At 37.6% G+C, this 15,523-nt stretch overlaps 3 protein-coding genes across 4 annotated transcripts in view; 2 read left to right on the top strand and 1 right to left on the bottom strand.

Annotated features, from left to right (window-relative positions):
* The window catches only part of LOC143359382 (uncharacterized), a 22,128-nt gene extending 12,745 nt beyond the window's left edge, over positions 1-9,383 (top strand). The window contains exons 2-9 of one of the 2 annotated variants that reach the window (XM_076797297.1): positions 109-174; positions 1,655-1,831; positions 2,562-2,788; positions 3,774-3,953; positions 4,757-5,135; positions 5,780-5,933; positions 6,066-6,630; positions 6,690-9,383. In XM_076797297.1, coding sequence (XP_076653412.1) covers positions 132-174; positions 1,655-1,831; positions 2,562-2,788; positions 3,774-3,953; positions 4,757-5,135; positions 5,780-5,933; positions 6,066-6,630; positions 6,690-7,835 — 2,871 coding nt within the window. In that variant the 5' untranslated portion in view covers positions 109-131 and the 3' untranslated portion in view covers positions 7,836-9,383. The remainder of the gene's footprint in view (positions 1-108; positions 175-1,654; positions 1,832-2,561; positions 2,789-3,773; positions 3,954-4,756; positions 5,136-5,779; positions 5,934-6,065; positions 6,631-6,689) is intronic. The other variant, XM_076797299.1, reaches the window with a different exon arrangement.
* On the bottom strand, positions 8,673-15,523 carry Tsp2a (tetraspanin 2A). The gene is made up of 6 exons (XM_076797301.1): positions 15,407-15,523; positions 11,466-11,684; positions 10,198-10,395; positions 9,947-10,123; positions 9,695-9,880; positions 8,673-9,535 (listed from the first exon to the last, which is right to left on the bottom strand). Exons 2-6 carry the CDS (start codon positions 11,553-11,555, stop codon positions 9,458-9,460), a joined length of 729 nt encoding a protein of 242 aa, XP_076653416.1. The 5' UTR covers positions 11,556-11,684; positions 15,407-15,523; the 3' UTR covers positions 8,673-9,457.
* Positions 13,427-15,496, top strand: Scf (Calumenin B scf). Its single transcript, XM_076797300.1, has 4 exons — positions 13,427-13,755; positions 14,242-14,809; positions 14,888-15,003; positions 15,073-15,496. Exons 1-4 carry the CDS (start codon positions 13,654-13,656, stop codon positions 15,259-15,261), a joined length of 975 nt encoding a protein of 324 aa, XP_076653415.1. The 5' UTR covers positions 13,427-13,653; the 3' UTR covers positions 15,262-15,496.

Genomic DNA, 15,523 nt, shown 5'->3' with positions numbered 1-15,523 from the left:
TTTTGGAAGATCCTATCGTAACAGTATGAGCTTCGAAAATGCCATTGGTAATTAGGATTAATTGATTGAAACATCGGTTGACATTTTTGGGATCTCTTTCTGTTTCAGATTAAACAGTCAGATCGAACAAAATGCTTCTGAAAGATTTCTTCATCGTCGTATCCTTGATATACGGTAAGTCTTTGAAAATTTATATTATTATTTATTATTTACTTATTATTTTATTTTTTTTTGTGTTTCGAAAATTTTATCTTTTTCTTCCATTTTTCCTGAAGATTGAAGATCAAATAAGTAACTAATTGGAAAGATTTGTCGTAGAATAAATAATTGGGAAATAGTGTTTATATAAAAATTTATTACCTTGGGAAGCTAGAATACTAAAGCGAACGCTACGGTTGATATAGTGGGTGTAATAGTTGATTTTCTCATCACGTACGACTCCTCGTGTAATTACAAACGATGATTCTATACTGTTTTCATCGGTAGGTTTCAATATGGACGCCTCAGGCGTTTCTTTATTACCAAATGGCTACACTTTCCCACACTTGCCACGTTCTAGCCAGACACACACATTTACACATACACACACATTTACACATACACACACACACACATATACACACTTGTGTGATTGTACTCTTCCCACAATGTGAAGAACTTTAATTTGTAAGCAATGCCGTGCACAGTTTGTTACAGCATTGAAAAATGTATGACACACCTTACTTCTACGAAATTCGCTACGATTGAAATTTCAGGCCTGACAGAGAATGTGCTTGCTTCACAATAAAAGTGATCCTTGATCTAATTTTTATTCTATCTTCAATCTTGCCAAAGACACAAAGTGATGCTTCATTTAAATTTAATTTTAATGCTGTTGAAAAACGTGGCTAACGTGTCATAATGAAAAATTGATTCTCAAGGAATCAAAGGGTTCTTAAGGGTTCAAAGACATTAACAAAATAAAATGTCACAAGATAAACAAAGCTTAAGTCAAATTTAATTTTTATTCTACTTATAATCTGGCCAAAGAAATTGACACAATAAAACGTCATAAAAGAAATCAAGCTTAAGTCAAATTTAATTTTTAATCTAATTTTAGTTTGGTCAAAGACATTAACAAAATAAAACGTCACAAGAAAAATCAAGCTTAAGTCAAACTTAATTTTCATTCTACTTATAATCTGGCCAAAGAAATTGACACAATAAAACGTCATAAAAGAAATCAAGCTTAAGTCAAATTTAATTTTTAATCTAATTTTAGTTTGGTCAAAGACATTAACAAAATAAAACGTCACAAGAAAAATGATGCCCAAGTAATGTTAAAAATAATGATTGCTTAAAATGTGATTTTAATACTATTTTTGATTTTGTCAAGGAACGTGATTGGTCATTGTTTCACAATAGAACTTTGAAAAAATGAGATATGTTATAAAGTTTGCATGCGATTAATAACATCACGTGTTACATTGTAGCAAATGCTTTTGAACATTATGCAAATATCGTGTCTCCGGGTCTCGGATAAAGGGGGTAACGTAATCCCGCAGTATAGTACCATAACGTAATGCGTTACATAAAGGTGTTGCGCTTTAGGATTACGATTCTTCGAACAATCGATTGTTTATGATACGTAAACGAGTATGATTTTCACTTTTAGTTACAGAATGCGCGGCCCAAGTTTACAGGAGCCACTCGAGCGAGTCAGCGGCAGTCATCAAACCGGCGGTTGTAAACAATGATTTTATTACAGAGACGGTCTACGGTTTCTTGGATTTCACTACCACCATTGGCAACACCGTTATGGTGTTCAGTCCGCAAAGCGCGCCTCCTACAGGTAACAATTACCATAAAGCACACCATAGCTGACCACTTTATTTTCTATTTCAGTTTTTGCGACTGTTGCCTATCCTTGAATATGTTATTTAATATTCCAATACAAAATACCTAGCGAGTCTTTATTTATTCAAAAAAGTCTTTATCGATTTTTATTAAAGGCGGGACTGCAAAGTCTTTATGCAAAATCGAGGAATTGACTGCAATTGCAGTAAACTTGTTTGCTCTTAGAAAATTGAAAAATTTAAGTATATTAATTCATAAGTTTATGCTTATAATTTTGATACAAGGTAATGGGAATATGAGTTAAATCATAAAAAGAAAGATATTAGTATATAAGATATTATTAAGTGAAACCATAAATAAAATCGTATATATTAGATTATAAAAGGCTTTGTTGTGCAAATTTCGCTACGGCAACCCAGAAATTTTCAACTTTTTGCTATATAATCCTATACATCTTGACGAAAAAAATGCGAAAAATCGAAGTTTTAAGGCGAGGAATTCACTGGTTCAAAAGTTATGCGTGTTTAAAGTTCATATAAGAGAATCCTATACAATATACAATATACTTCTCAAAGAGAAGGTATAATCCAAGTTGGTTGGGACCGAAATAACCGGACGATGAGAAACCACATCACAACACGGAATGTTCAAAAAAGGACGCTTCGAGATATATAATCTCGCGTGACTCGACGCAATTAATCATTCGTCGTTCTTTCTTGTTACAGACAGCGAAAAGGGAAAGAAGAGTAGCATTTCGATTATTCAGACGAAACCGAGCGAAACGTTGGAAAAAGCAGCTCTTGATATCCAACCGAGCAAAACGCACAAGAGCAACGCCGAGCAGGAAACGAAGAAGCAAACCAAAGGCACGAAAATCGTCGTGAATTCCGTAATCGACCAAAACGCCATTAATTCCTCGGAGGATAATAGATTGCGGTCCCCGAAAAGCCAGGTGAGCCAACGATCTTGCCCAAGAATCGCTAATTAGTGGCCTCAAATTGCCTGAGAAAAAAAACGTCACACTCAACCGTGTGTCTTTCGGGAACTTCATGGGCGATTATAATTAGACTGCGGATCCTCATGCAAAATAGAGAATGTCGACTGCGAGAAACAGGATCCGAATAAAATTGTTATCCTTTCATTAATAATCCCAACTAGATGGCAATGATGCATAGTTTCACCGTTTTATAATTCATGTTTCTTTCACTATTTTACTTTTTACTCACTGTTTTCACCCTCCCACGTTCCTCGGGGTGGAAATTCACCCACTATTCTTAGATATTGCAAAAAGATTGATCTCTGTTTCTTTATACTATAAAATGCATTCCCTTAAACTGTGGCATTATAAACGAAACATAATTTGTCGCTGAAAAGCGTAGAACAAAAATGGCTGAATTATTATCCTAGTCTCTTTTCTACAACCATATTTCACGAGGGTTAAACTTCATCTACTAGTTGTTAAGTGACTTTCCACATTGTAATAAAATTTTTATTAGTCGCTATCACGCGCGAACATGGTAGCATGCGATTATACAAGCAAGATTAAATTGAGATAAACCCAACAAGGTAAAATTACTGACGAGTTATAAGAGAAAATAATAAATTCCGTGTTTGTAAAGATCGTCGATATTGTTCGGGACAAAAGGTGTACAGAAATTTGTATAGAGAAGCGTGTTTCCTGGATTTTCCACGTAAAAATCTCTTCGAGCAGGAAGCGCGGTACTTTCCCTTTCGCGAGGCAGACTTTTCCGGTTCTATTTACCAATCCATATACCACGCGCACGCACCTATGTACTCGCAAGATTTCTACTTTCAAACGGTCACGTAAACTTCGACGCGAACGTACGCTTTTCGAACGGCCGCGTGACCGAACAATACTATTTTTTTTTTTTTCAAAAAATCGTTTCAACTATGACGGAAATTTTAGTGAATTTTAGTCGACTGTTTCGCAGGAGCTGAACACGAAGATCAAGTCAACGACCGCCAGCGCAGTCGTGTCCTCGCAGGTACACGCGAAACCGAAGGACGACGTACCCGGTGTGAAAAATAATCTCGCGGAACCCGAGTACGACTTCCTGTCGAAACAACCGGCGGAAATCGTCGACGAGACTTACAAGGTACACGGGAGAGGGAGGGGGAGAAAAGAAAACATCAATTTGACGAAGGTCGATCAAGGAAATAAGGAGTAATAAAAGTACTGTGCTCCGCATACATGCAATTAGCATTGACACAGATTGTTCCAGCGCCGACATAAATCTGGCCAAGGCGGCTAAACCTGAATATCTAGTTCCCGGCTCTGCAAATTGCTATATTTCTAGCGAAAATAAAAATTTTATAATTAAAGTTGTGCTGACCGCGTTATGCTTAGCACTTACAAATAAAAGTAAATCAAGCGTTAAATAAATCATAGGGAACACTGCCATCAAATCATAGTGATTTGCTTCAAACGAAAAGTAAAAGATCGTGGCCTGGATTTAAAGGTCGGCTAGATCTAAAATTAGGCTCAAAACGAGGCCTAGATTAAAATCAGACAAAAATGTTCTTAACAAAATTGCAGTCGTATTGATCAGAAATTCACTAAAACTGAAAATTCGAAAAATCATGGATATTGTTATAATTCTAGTTCACAAGACAAAGGGATCTCTAAGGGAAGATTGATCAATTCAATAGAATAATCTCATTGTCAGTAATAATAAAAATAACAAAAGTGTGTACAAAATTTTGCAGCACTTGATTTGTAATTCTAATCACCTAATGAGTATTGCTCTCGTAAATTGTCTAAAATTGATGGCTCCGAATGGGAATACCCCCTACAACTCAACTAACATGATCTCAAAGCCTGATCAGAAAAGTACAGAATTTCACAGCAATACAAAGATTCAACATTGTTTTCTAGAAAAGTAGTTTTTCAATTTTGCAGTTGATTAATTTGAGGCCCTCTTCGAAGGCTCACGCGAAGCCCAGGCCCACGGGTCGACGGGAAAAGGAGAATCCCACGGGGTTGGTCACTAAGCTCGGCGGCACGATCGTCAAAGATGGTCTTACAACCGTCCACGAGACCAGCGTGATCGGCACGTACATAAACGGGAAGTATGCTCAGGTGCTTCAAAGTTCCTCGAGGATCCTTCAAGGTACGCCACCGATCCCCGAAGGCAAGATTCGACCGTCCAGCACGCAACGGATCTTGAAGACCATAGGGCCGCAGCAAGGGAAGCTGAAGCCGCAATTGGAACCGACGCCGACGAACCACCAGGAGGAGTCGTCGTTGCCTTTGGAAGTTTTGTTCAGCGCTCCTGCTGGTAAATTAACATTTCTAATGATTCGGAACAAGCCTGATCGATGCAACTTGACATTCTGTGCAGAAAAGTACCGAACCAATTATGGCTGAAAACCATAAGGAGGACCTCCTGGTTCAGAAGATATTTTGACAGAATGGAGGAGTAAACAATGCATCAAGACAATACTAATCCAGTGACAACGCTTCTTTATTCTTTACTTTTTATGAAATTTTTACCAACATATTTGTGACACTTTTCCAACTGAAATACCACCAAACGCGGCACGATACAGTAGATACCAGCTGCTACTGGTTTACCGCTAGCTACAACGACAGATTACTTCTTTACCGACTTGTACAATTAATCGTATTGAAACATCTCCCTGGATAATGATTTTTAGATATGACGGGTTTAGTACTGTTTTGTAAAGAATTCCAATCTGCATCTACCAGTACATTCAAAAGCACACAACTCTATTTAAAAGATCCGTATGACCTCCATATGACCTCTACAGGTCCACCTAAAATTTATTTCATCAAATTAGGCACCTCTTGTAGCCATCGCGGGAATTTTGCTATCGCCAAAACAGTTCTGGAAATACTCGAGGGTTTACAAACGAAACATCCGATATAGGAGTACATAGTCGATTTTATTCCACTTCTCAGGTTCCACGGTCCGAAGCACAAGGAAAAACGCAGCTCCTAATTCCGCGCGGCCGAAGTTCCGCAACAAGATCAACGAAGACTATGACAGCGGCGAAGTACAGCAAGCGAAACCACCGAAAAACAGAAGCAGCACCACGTCAAGGCCAGGCTACAAGTAAGTATCGCTCGTGTCATCGCTCGATAAAGTTGCAACGCGACCACTTATCAGTAGACAGCGGATCTTTATGCAGAATACAAATTTTCGGCAAATTTCTGTCACGAGTGCATAAAATCCGCTGTCTATTAGGAACCGGACTCCATCTACGACGACGACCGAGTCGCCGGTACCACGAAGACGCACCGGCTTCCGGCCCAGCAACCAGCCCATCTTGCCGTCGAAGCAGATCCCTAAGCCGAAGGTCGAACAGCAACCAACCAGTCCTAACACTGCGCCGAAGTTGAAGCTGCCGAGAACGCAAGGTCGCTGGTCGTACAAGACGACTCCCAAGCCTAGAGTAATCATCCGGAAGCAGATCGACGATGATGAAGTACGCTCCACACAGGAAACCAGCACCACAGAGGGTCCTTTGAACCTCGATGACAAAACTACTGCGGCGTCTGTGTCAACGTCGACGACGACGACGTCGTCAACATCAGGACTGCAGGTAGCTCAGAGGAAGATCCAAGAGATGGTCAGCGACGAGGAACTGGATCCTAGTGAGAGCGAGGACGTAGCCAGTGTCAGTGTCCAGGACCAGCATCCGGAGCAGGCGCTCCCTGTTGAGACGATCAATGTTGAGATCTCCACGGCCGCTGATATCAACGATGCGTACTTTGAGATCGCCACTATTAAATCGCCATACACATTCCAGGTAATTCTACGGGTAGAGATTATTCCAGAGAACCATTGTCTTAACAACCTTCTTCGCAGGTTGGAACCCTGAGGAACACACGCTACATAACTGTCACGTCGACTCAGAAGAAATCATTCTCAACGCCAGACCCCACCTCAACGATAGCACCCACCGAACCCCTTACTGAAAACCTATTAGCCAACACAGCGGCAGCTTATGAGACAACGTTACCCCTTGACTCAGCAGTAGCAACCCTGCCAGCCATATCTCTAGAGTCAGGTCAAGCTACTCCTCCCTTAGAAACCCTGACAGAAACATTCTCCACCACCCAGACTCTCTTAAAGACGCATCTACTGCCGGTAATACATGGCAACAGCACGACCAAGCTAAGCTTGGTGCAAACTTATAATATCGCCCGAGTGGTTACTGCCACAAAGACGCTGCCACCAATGGACATCTATCAGTTCATCCCTAGCAAAGCTTTGAACGAGTTCAACTCGAAGTTAGATGAGGCGGGCAGTGAACTGCACTTGGAGTTGGACGTTGGAGACGACGATAGAGATGACGACGACATCCCGAAGAGGATTATAGCGCCTAACGGCGACATAGACTCCGACCTGGAGCCATTCAAGTCCATATCCTCCTCCAAGGTGAAGCCAGAGGTCTCCAGCAGCTCCATAGAGCCACAGCTGACCCCTGACCAACTGGCTTTGCTGAAATACTTTGGGCAACAGCCGCAACAACCACAGCAGGTGATCACCACTTCGCGACCAGTCGTCGTTTTGGAGACCCTCTATGAGTCCCGCGTGATCCCAGTGGTGAATAATGGAAATACTCTGTATTCGACACTGTCAAGGCCAGTGGGTACCGTACCAAGAACGTCTTACGAGTATGGAACATCTACTATTGCACCTGTTCTACCTCCACAACTGCCTCCACAGCTGCCCCCGCAACTGCCTCTGTTCCCACAACAGCCACAGTTCACTATCACCAGTGCTCCCCTGGTTACTCAGACCCTGGCCACTGTTTCCGACTCCAAAGTGTTGAAGCTGACCTTTGGAGCCAAAACTGCATACACTACCCTGTTCTCCAGTCGTGTGGTGCCCACCGAGGTGACCACTTACGTCACCACTACTGTCCCAGTGCAGCCCACTGTCCCTGCTTTCCCTGGTTACTATCATCCACCACCAGTTGCCTATCCACCTTTCCCTTTTGTAGGGTAAACGTTCGTTGTCTAGGGTCTTGATGATTGGAGGAGGAAGCTTTCGGCGTGCTGTTCTGGAAGTTCTGTAGGTTGTATGATGTGTAGTGTACTGTAGTTTGATTTTGGAAAGTGTACACAAAGTGATGATCACGACAGATATTATACCAAAATTGACACCAGTGACAATGGCAGTCATTGAATCGAAATTTCAAGCCTATTTGGTTCCAATGAGGTTCTTTGCTACCCAGAGATTCAGCATTTTAGTGTAGCGTTATTTAAGATATTTAAAAAGTAATGCTTATCATGATAGTATTAGTATTTAATATAGAAAAGTATTCAGATATCCATTTTCCATTTGCTACAATTAGCAGATAAGTTAGTTATGTTGTTCAGGTATCGTGGTGTGACATGACTGACACTTTGGGAACATATTAACGGCGACGATAAAGAAAAATGGTATAGTTTGGAAAAAAGTACAATACATTAAGTATTTTCGAGTAGTGTCATAGACGCAAAGACTGATTACCCTTAAATGAAACCATAATGTCTACTATAGGTGCTAAATGAATCTAATTCTCGTGAGGGCTTTGTTTACAAAACAATCATATCTTTACTAAGTCGAATGAACAATTAAAACGTACCATGTCGCATGGCGATACACGAAGAACATAAAAATGATAATAAATTAATTTAGTTTCTTTTACTTTAAATTAAAACTTCACAACACGATGGCGGGAATTTAAAATCTTCGCAGTTTCTTCCATTCAATTTCGCCTAATAATCAACTCTAATCAAAATCATACGAAACTAAAAATTACAACATTATCGTTGTCAAAATTCAATATAAATCTTGTAAATAATCATACATCATTTTTTGTTTTATTATGATAAATCGAATGATTACATGACGCATAATAATTCTCATTTTATAAGTAATTAAGATTGTATACTTAAATTCATTTTTTTTTTAATAATAAAAAGTTCAATAGTGTGCAACAATGTTTAAATGTATGCTGCAAAAATTATTGTAAATATATATTATTCGTTATTACAAGATTACTTTATATGTATATTAAACAAATTTGTAAATAAAGTATGTAAAAATGATCGTTTTCTCTTATTATACACAATGTAAAAACGCGATGGTAAACACAAAGTTAAATTATTATTTCCGCTGAATTCAATTTGTTTTATTGTATAGTAATAAAGAGCATAGTAATTGTATAGTAATAAATTAGTGAAATCAGAATTTATGACTGTAAAATGACTTGTAAATGCATACATGCGATACCAGAGAAGAAATTTCGTCTGTGGTGATATTAAGAAAGTGTTTTAAACATTTTCAATACACCGTATTTCCATTTCTAAATAATACCTAGTCTCATTCGTTAATCAGAAATAATATATTCTGATGTTAAGAAAATTGAACGTCATATTCAAGAATAAATGTAAATGTATATATATATATGTACAGATATGCTGTACCTCCTCCTATACGCTATAATGCTGTAAAAAAAATGGTCTGAGACAGTAAATTTTTGTGTCAAAATAGTCAATGTCAGGCGAAGACCGTTTTGCAAAATAAATAATCTTCCTGAATGCAAAATGAAATGTAACCTGGTTCCTAACAAGTTCTGACGACTAACGTTTGGACGCCATAGTCTGCTCTTCTTTCTTAATTGCACGAACGAGGGTCATGCTTAAAGCGGCAATGATGACCTAGAAAAATACACATAAAGAAAACGCTAACAGACAGAATTAAAAAACAATCAAATATAGATCATAAACTATGAAAACCACATTCGTAAACAAGAATCGAATTTTAAAATCTCATAAAAGAAGTTTTAACTTGTTATTCGTCTTAGTCGCTGAACTTACATGAAGCATACACAAAGCCAAGGCCAGACCAGCCAGCCATCCTGATCTGCCCTCTAAAAACCATGAGATTTCTTCGACGCATCCGTGGAAAAAGGCGTTTCCGGTCACAGAGTCCCTGCACTCGTTCGGCAAAGGCTTCTTCAAGGTCAAATAGTCTCTTGGTCCATCAGCGCCGCAGCAACCGATCTATTTTAAAATCTTTCGATTAACTTCGGACTAATTGAAATTTCTTTTCCAGCAAAGAACACTTACGCTTTCCTGGATCAACTGTAAAATGAAGGTCGCTCTGTCATCCTGGTAGTTGTTGATGAGGGATCGCATCGATTTGCGAATCAAGGGCTGAATTTGACTGTCGTAAGTCGAATAGTCGAGCAGCAATGCCGTTCCTGCTAAGTCCATCACGTAGCAAAACAATTGTAAACCTATGAACTGAACATAGTAATATTATTGATATCATGTTTAGCGTTTGGTCGGAGTGTATTTCTTTATTGGTTGCGACTTACGACGTAGAGACCGAGAATATGCTCCATGAGAGCAACGCCGCATCCGATGAATGTTATTATTATAATGAATATTGAGGCAGCTAGGAGGATATAAATGCCGTTGTAAAATTCGTAAATGTCGAGGAATTCAACCCATTCTTGGAATCCTGGGTCCAGTCGCAGCCATACACTCAGGCCGAACATTGAACTGCCGAGGAGCTAATAAAAAATGTAGAAGTCTCAGAAGGATTTATAACTCGAAACCTAATTTTTTATTTTAAAATTGAAAAAGACTTGATCACTCAATAATTCAAAGATTCAATGATTCGAAGATTCAAAGATTCAAAGATTCGGAGACTCACTGATTCAAAGATTTAAAGAGTCTATGATTCAAAGATTCAAAGATTCAAAGATTCAAAGATTCAAAGATTCAAAGATTCAAAGATTCAAAGATTCAAAGATTCAAAGATTCAAAGTCCCAAAGACTGAAAGGCTCAAAGTCTCAACAATTCAAGGAATCAAAGACTCAAAGACTCAAAAACTCAAAGACTCAAAGATCGAAAGTTACAAATGGTCGAAGCCTGAAATACAGGAAATAAAAAGTTATTTTGTAACAAATCATACATTTTATTAAACTTGAAGTTTCATTACATTTTTAAGTTGGCAGTAAAAAAGTATTAGAACAGTTCTATGATTCAAAAATATAAATTCGAACCCAGACCGTAAAGTGTTAATGCATTTAAAAAATGACTGAAATAAAAATAAGGTATAAAATAAAATCATATACATATATGTATATTTCTTGTATTAAAATAGAAACGAACAAATAAATTAGTAAATTAAATTAAACATAGTAAATTGTGTTTGATCGGACATATTAACAAAAAATGTTCTAACACTTTAGGAATTAGTTTCACATTCGTCACGCTGATAAACACAGATATGATTGGTGCGCGTTGGTTGAGTCATTGAATCGAATGTAACGAGGATGTATGTTGCAATAAGACGCGTTACAATTCACAATCTACACGTAAATTGTCTCCGCTGACCTCTTTACATACAAATCGTGACAGAGTACCGGCAATAATGTTCAAAATTCGCGGGCTTTCAAAATTGCAAATTCAACAGAAACGATTTATAAAAATTCTAATTTCACAGCTCACCTAGTATGTTTCACTCTATCGCAATGAAATAACGACATTTTTAGTGGATCAAATAATAATTTTCAATGGGCTAAAAAAAAGTTTTCTTACATTTTTTATAATATTTATACCATGTTTTTTACTTACCCATATTACGGCGTTCAGGCAGAAGATAGTAAATTTGATGCACTGAATCCGCTGCTCCAATTGAGGCACGACCGATTTCGCAGCCATCATTTAAATCCCAAGTGTACCTCCAAAAAACGAAGCTCGAAAATGTTTCTTTTTCTTCGCCAGAGTCACTGAACGAGATAGTATCAAAACGTGGACACCGCGACGATTATGGTCGTGTCCGTCGACAGGTACCTGAAACATCCACCTAGCACCTTATCATCGACAAATATAAGATAACTGGATAAGCACGTCCTAGATAAAGAATAATCATGGCAGGTGAATCATTTAATGCACGGAAAGTTGTCATTAAAGAAACAACCTCCGGCAAACAATCGTCGATGATCTGCATCCCTAAGAATTAATTTTGCATCATCGACAGTTATATACTGTTATGTTACTAATAATCGTCGCATTATATATAGGGTAAGGGATCCAATACTGTGGCTAAATTAATTATACTTAATTTTAAAGCATAATGAATATTAAAAAGGAGATATTACATTTTTTTCATTAAAATCAGTTAATATTATATATCCCTTTTTTAATATTAATTATGCTTCAAAAATAAGTATAATTAATATAGGCACTGTAACTGGTACCCCCACGGTAATTAGTAAGTTTACAAGTTTACAGTTTTAAGCTTTTTATTATCAAAACATTTGCTTAGACAGATTTATCGATTTCATTTTTTGTAAATTACACAATTTTCTATTATTTAATTGTATTTTAATTCTTGTTACTTAATTCTATCACATAGTTTTCTATTATTTAATTGTGTACACAGTTTGTCGCAGTGGAAAAATTCTTTTTGGTTCGACGAACTATTTTTCGAATCCCCTGCTTCGTAATCTTCTGCAGGAAATTGAACTATCATTATAAATGTAGCATCTAAAAATAGATTTCAGACTCCGGATGTATATACATGTGTGATCTTCTGGCTCGAAACTATGTACCAGCTTAATTAACTGTGATAATCGGTCAATCGCGTGTTGTGTCTTTGAACTCTGTATCTGCTTCTAAATTGGACGAATAATTTGTGAAATAATTTTGTTTTCAGTCGACTGAAAACAAAATCAATAATATAAACAGAAACCCTAAAGATTCCATACACTGTCCCGAATACGACAGTATATAGGTATTTTTTATAATATTATAAATATCAATAATATCAATATTTTTTTATATTATTACATTATTAATAATTTTTGGACAAGTGTAAACCACGTTTAAATAGATCAGGGCGTTTTTAACGCGCCAATGTTCTCGGGCTTTTTTCAATTTATTTTTAGACTTATGGGTCCCAGGCTAAATCTAACTGCTCTACGCGATACTATAACAGAGTTTTCCCCTAAGAATACCGTCGAAAAAGACTACAATGCAGATTTCGTTTTCGAGTGACAAATAAGTTTCACAAGAGACGTAGGTCAATAGCCTCAACGCCAATTATTGCAGTAGATGTAGTAATGTTATCAAAGCATACACACGTATGTGTTTGAGAAAGTTTATAGAATCGTTCTATATGTTTTATGGTTAAAACCGAAAAAATTCTCGAAATAGAAAATTCGACTGTTTTAAATTGAATTTCCCAAGAACCAAAGACCGACAAGCTCCATTGCTTGGAGCAAATCGAGTAAATGTACCAATCGCTGTTTGGTCCGTTTATGAAAGAGTTATTGTGAATTAAAGCGTGTGCGATCAGTTAAGTGACTGACTGTAATTAATCTATGCTAAGCGCTATATCTAATTGTAAGTAAATTCAATTGAGATTTATTTTCTTTCCATTAAGAATTCGTCAAATGTAAACCAAGTTAGTTTTCCCCGAAATCTCTTTATCAGAGACTCCAAAGAGCCAATACGGGGCTAATTTGATATCGTTCGGTCCAGTAACATCCCACAGATGTAACCCGGTCATGGTGTTCGCGATATGGAACGCCTTCGCTCCAGCATCACCGTCAGAAATGGCTTCTGAAACGAATATGTAGAAGTGGGGGTGTAGCGTCGAGCAAGACATCAAATTCTGCTGATGTGGAAGCCGACTCCTAAGCGAAACGGCTAGGTCTCAAATTCTCTTCATCAACATCGTCGTTGACGTTGTTTTTTCAGTGTTCCTACTCGCTTGCCGGTTTTCGGTCACATTTCTTTCTGTTAATTCGCACAAGTTATGCGCGGACTCATGCTCCTGCAAATTCTGATCGCTTTCTCTGTGCTGGCGACGGCGATCCCCAAGCCAGAGAACGAACACAAATCTCGAGTTATTAACAAGGTCAGTATTTCGACTTCACCCGCCTCAAAATTATTTTACACATAACCTTGTTCAAAACGCTAGAATTATAATTGAATGTTATTCCATTTTTTATGTATCCTTTTCTTCGTTCTTTTCTGTGTGCATTGTTGATTGGTTGATTATTTAAGAAACATAAACAATACGTTCGTCTTGTATTGTTAATCAAATGTTTAATGAAAACGATTACTCAGCACACAATTGAAACTGTTGTTGCTATTGAAAAATATAACAATATTTTACCCACCGGACACCTATTAATATCTATTTTCACAGTTGTGCTATTTTTAAAAAGGTCTTTCTAATTTTCTGCTACATTACAGTCCCCATTGAAATTATTGCGCTATGTTATTTATTGTACATAACTCATTAGTCTGCAAATAAAATTGCTATAGCCACAGAAAACTTGATTAGAATGTTCTTAATTGTTTGATGTTCTATTTAAAAAAAAAACAAATGTTATGCTAGGAGCCAAGTGAACAGGAGCACTATGTCCACTCGCAACATAATCCAGCCTACGATCATGAAGCCTTCCTCGGTGAAGAAGCAAAGACATTTGATCAACTCACACCTGAAGAGAGCATGAGAAGACTTGGAATACTTGTCGACAAAATGGACAAGGACAAAGATGGTTACGTTAATGGAGAAGAATTAAAGGATTGGATACTGTATACACAGCAGCGCTACATAAGAAATGATAGTGAGAGACAATGGAAGTACCACAATCCGGAGGGAAAGGAGAAACTCCCCTGGACAGAATACATGACGATGGTCTATGGAGACATGGATGAGCACGAAGCAGAGAACCGTGAGAAGTCCAAAGACAATTCTTACTCTTACAAGGATATGCTTAAAAAAGAACGGAGACGTTGGACGAGTGCAGATTTGGATGGAGATGATGCTCTCACGAAGGAAGAATTTGCTGCTTTTCTCCACGCAGACCAATTCGATCACATGAAAGATGTTATAGTGATAGAAACCATAGAAGATATTGATAACGATGGAGATGGCAAAATATCTCAGTCAGAATACATAGGTGTGTATTTGTTTTTGAAAATTTTTCTATTCTGAAAATGTTACTATGATCTGATGATTTCTTAATTTTTTGTTGCAGGTGACATGTACGACGGTACAGAGGGAGAAGAGGAACCAGAGTGGGTGAAAAATGAGAAGGAACAGTTTTCCATGTACCGTGACAAAGATGGCGATGGTTTTCTGGACTCTGAAGAGGTTGCACATTCTTTTGCACAACATGAAAATACTTGTAGAAAATTGATTAAATTATTAATCCCTCCTTAGGTTAAAACGTGGATCGTTCCAGCGGACTTTGATCACGCGGAGGCAGAGTCTCGTCATTTAATATTTGAAGCCGATACAGACGCAGATCAGAAGCTAACAAAGGAGGAAATATTAGAAAAATATGATCTTTTCGTGGGTTCTCAGGCAACTGACTTTGGAGAGGCATTTGCCAGGCACGATGAGTTCTAATAAGAACATAAAATTCGTATAACATTATTAAAACAAAGAACAAAGCGCTGTTAACACACGAGAAGAATGTGTTAAGCATTTATAAAAAATATTCATCTTTATCAGTAGGATAAGAATCTTTTTATATTGGCTGATTTTTACTTACCTCATGACACTACTGCTAAGAATCCTTTATCTTTGAAACATGTACATATGTGTTAGTCAGTTTAATAAATCGTAAATATTTTACATATAATTTGCTTTTTATTAAACGATAAACAAT

The sequence above is a fragment of the Halictus rubicundus genome, chromosome 11, assembly GCF_050948215.1.
Source record: "Halictus rubicundus isolate RS-2024b chromosome 11, iyHalRubi1_principal, whole genome shotgun sequence".
In the NCBI taxonomy this organism is placed as follows: domain Eukaryota; kingdom Metazoa; phylum Arthropoda; class Insecta; order Hymenoptera; family Halictidae; genus Halictus; species Halictus rubicundus.
Note: the sequence above shows the minus strand (reverse complement) of the source record. Positions and strands in the feature narration are given on the sequence as shown.

What these genes read in the sequence shown, in the direction of transcription:
- Tsp2a (XM_076797301.1), bottom strand. Translation starts at nt 11,555, where the DNA reads ATGATGGCTGCGAAATCGGTCGTGCCTCAATTGGAGCAGCGGATTCAG. An exon ending in ATATTCTCGGTCTCTACGTC is followed by an intron (nt 10,124 to 10,197) that starts GTAAGTCGCAAC and finishes TACTATGTTCAG; the next exon opens with TTCATAGGTTTACAATTGTT. An exon ending in TGGCTTTGTGTATGCTTCAT is followed by an intron (nt 9,536 to 9,694) that starts GTAAGTTCAGCG and finishes GTATTTTTCTAG; the next exon opens with GTCATCATTGCCGCTTTAAG.
- Scf (XM_076797300.1), top strand. Translation starts at nt 13,654, where the DNA reads ATGCGCGGACTCATGCTCCTGCAAATTCTGATCGCTTTCTCTGTGCTG. An exon ending in AATCTCGAGTTATTAACAAG is followed by an intron (nt 13,756 to 14,241) that starts GTCAGTATTTCG and finishes ATGTTATGCTAG; the next exon opens with GAGCCAAGTGAACAGGAGCA. An exon ending in ATCTCAGTCAGAATACATAG is followed by an intron (nt 14,810 to 14,887) that starts GTGTGTATTTGT and finishes TTTTTGTTGCAG; the next exon opens with GTGACATGTACGACGGTACA.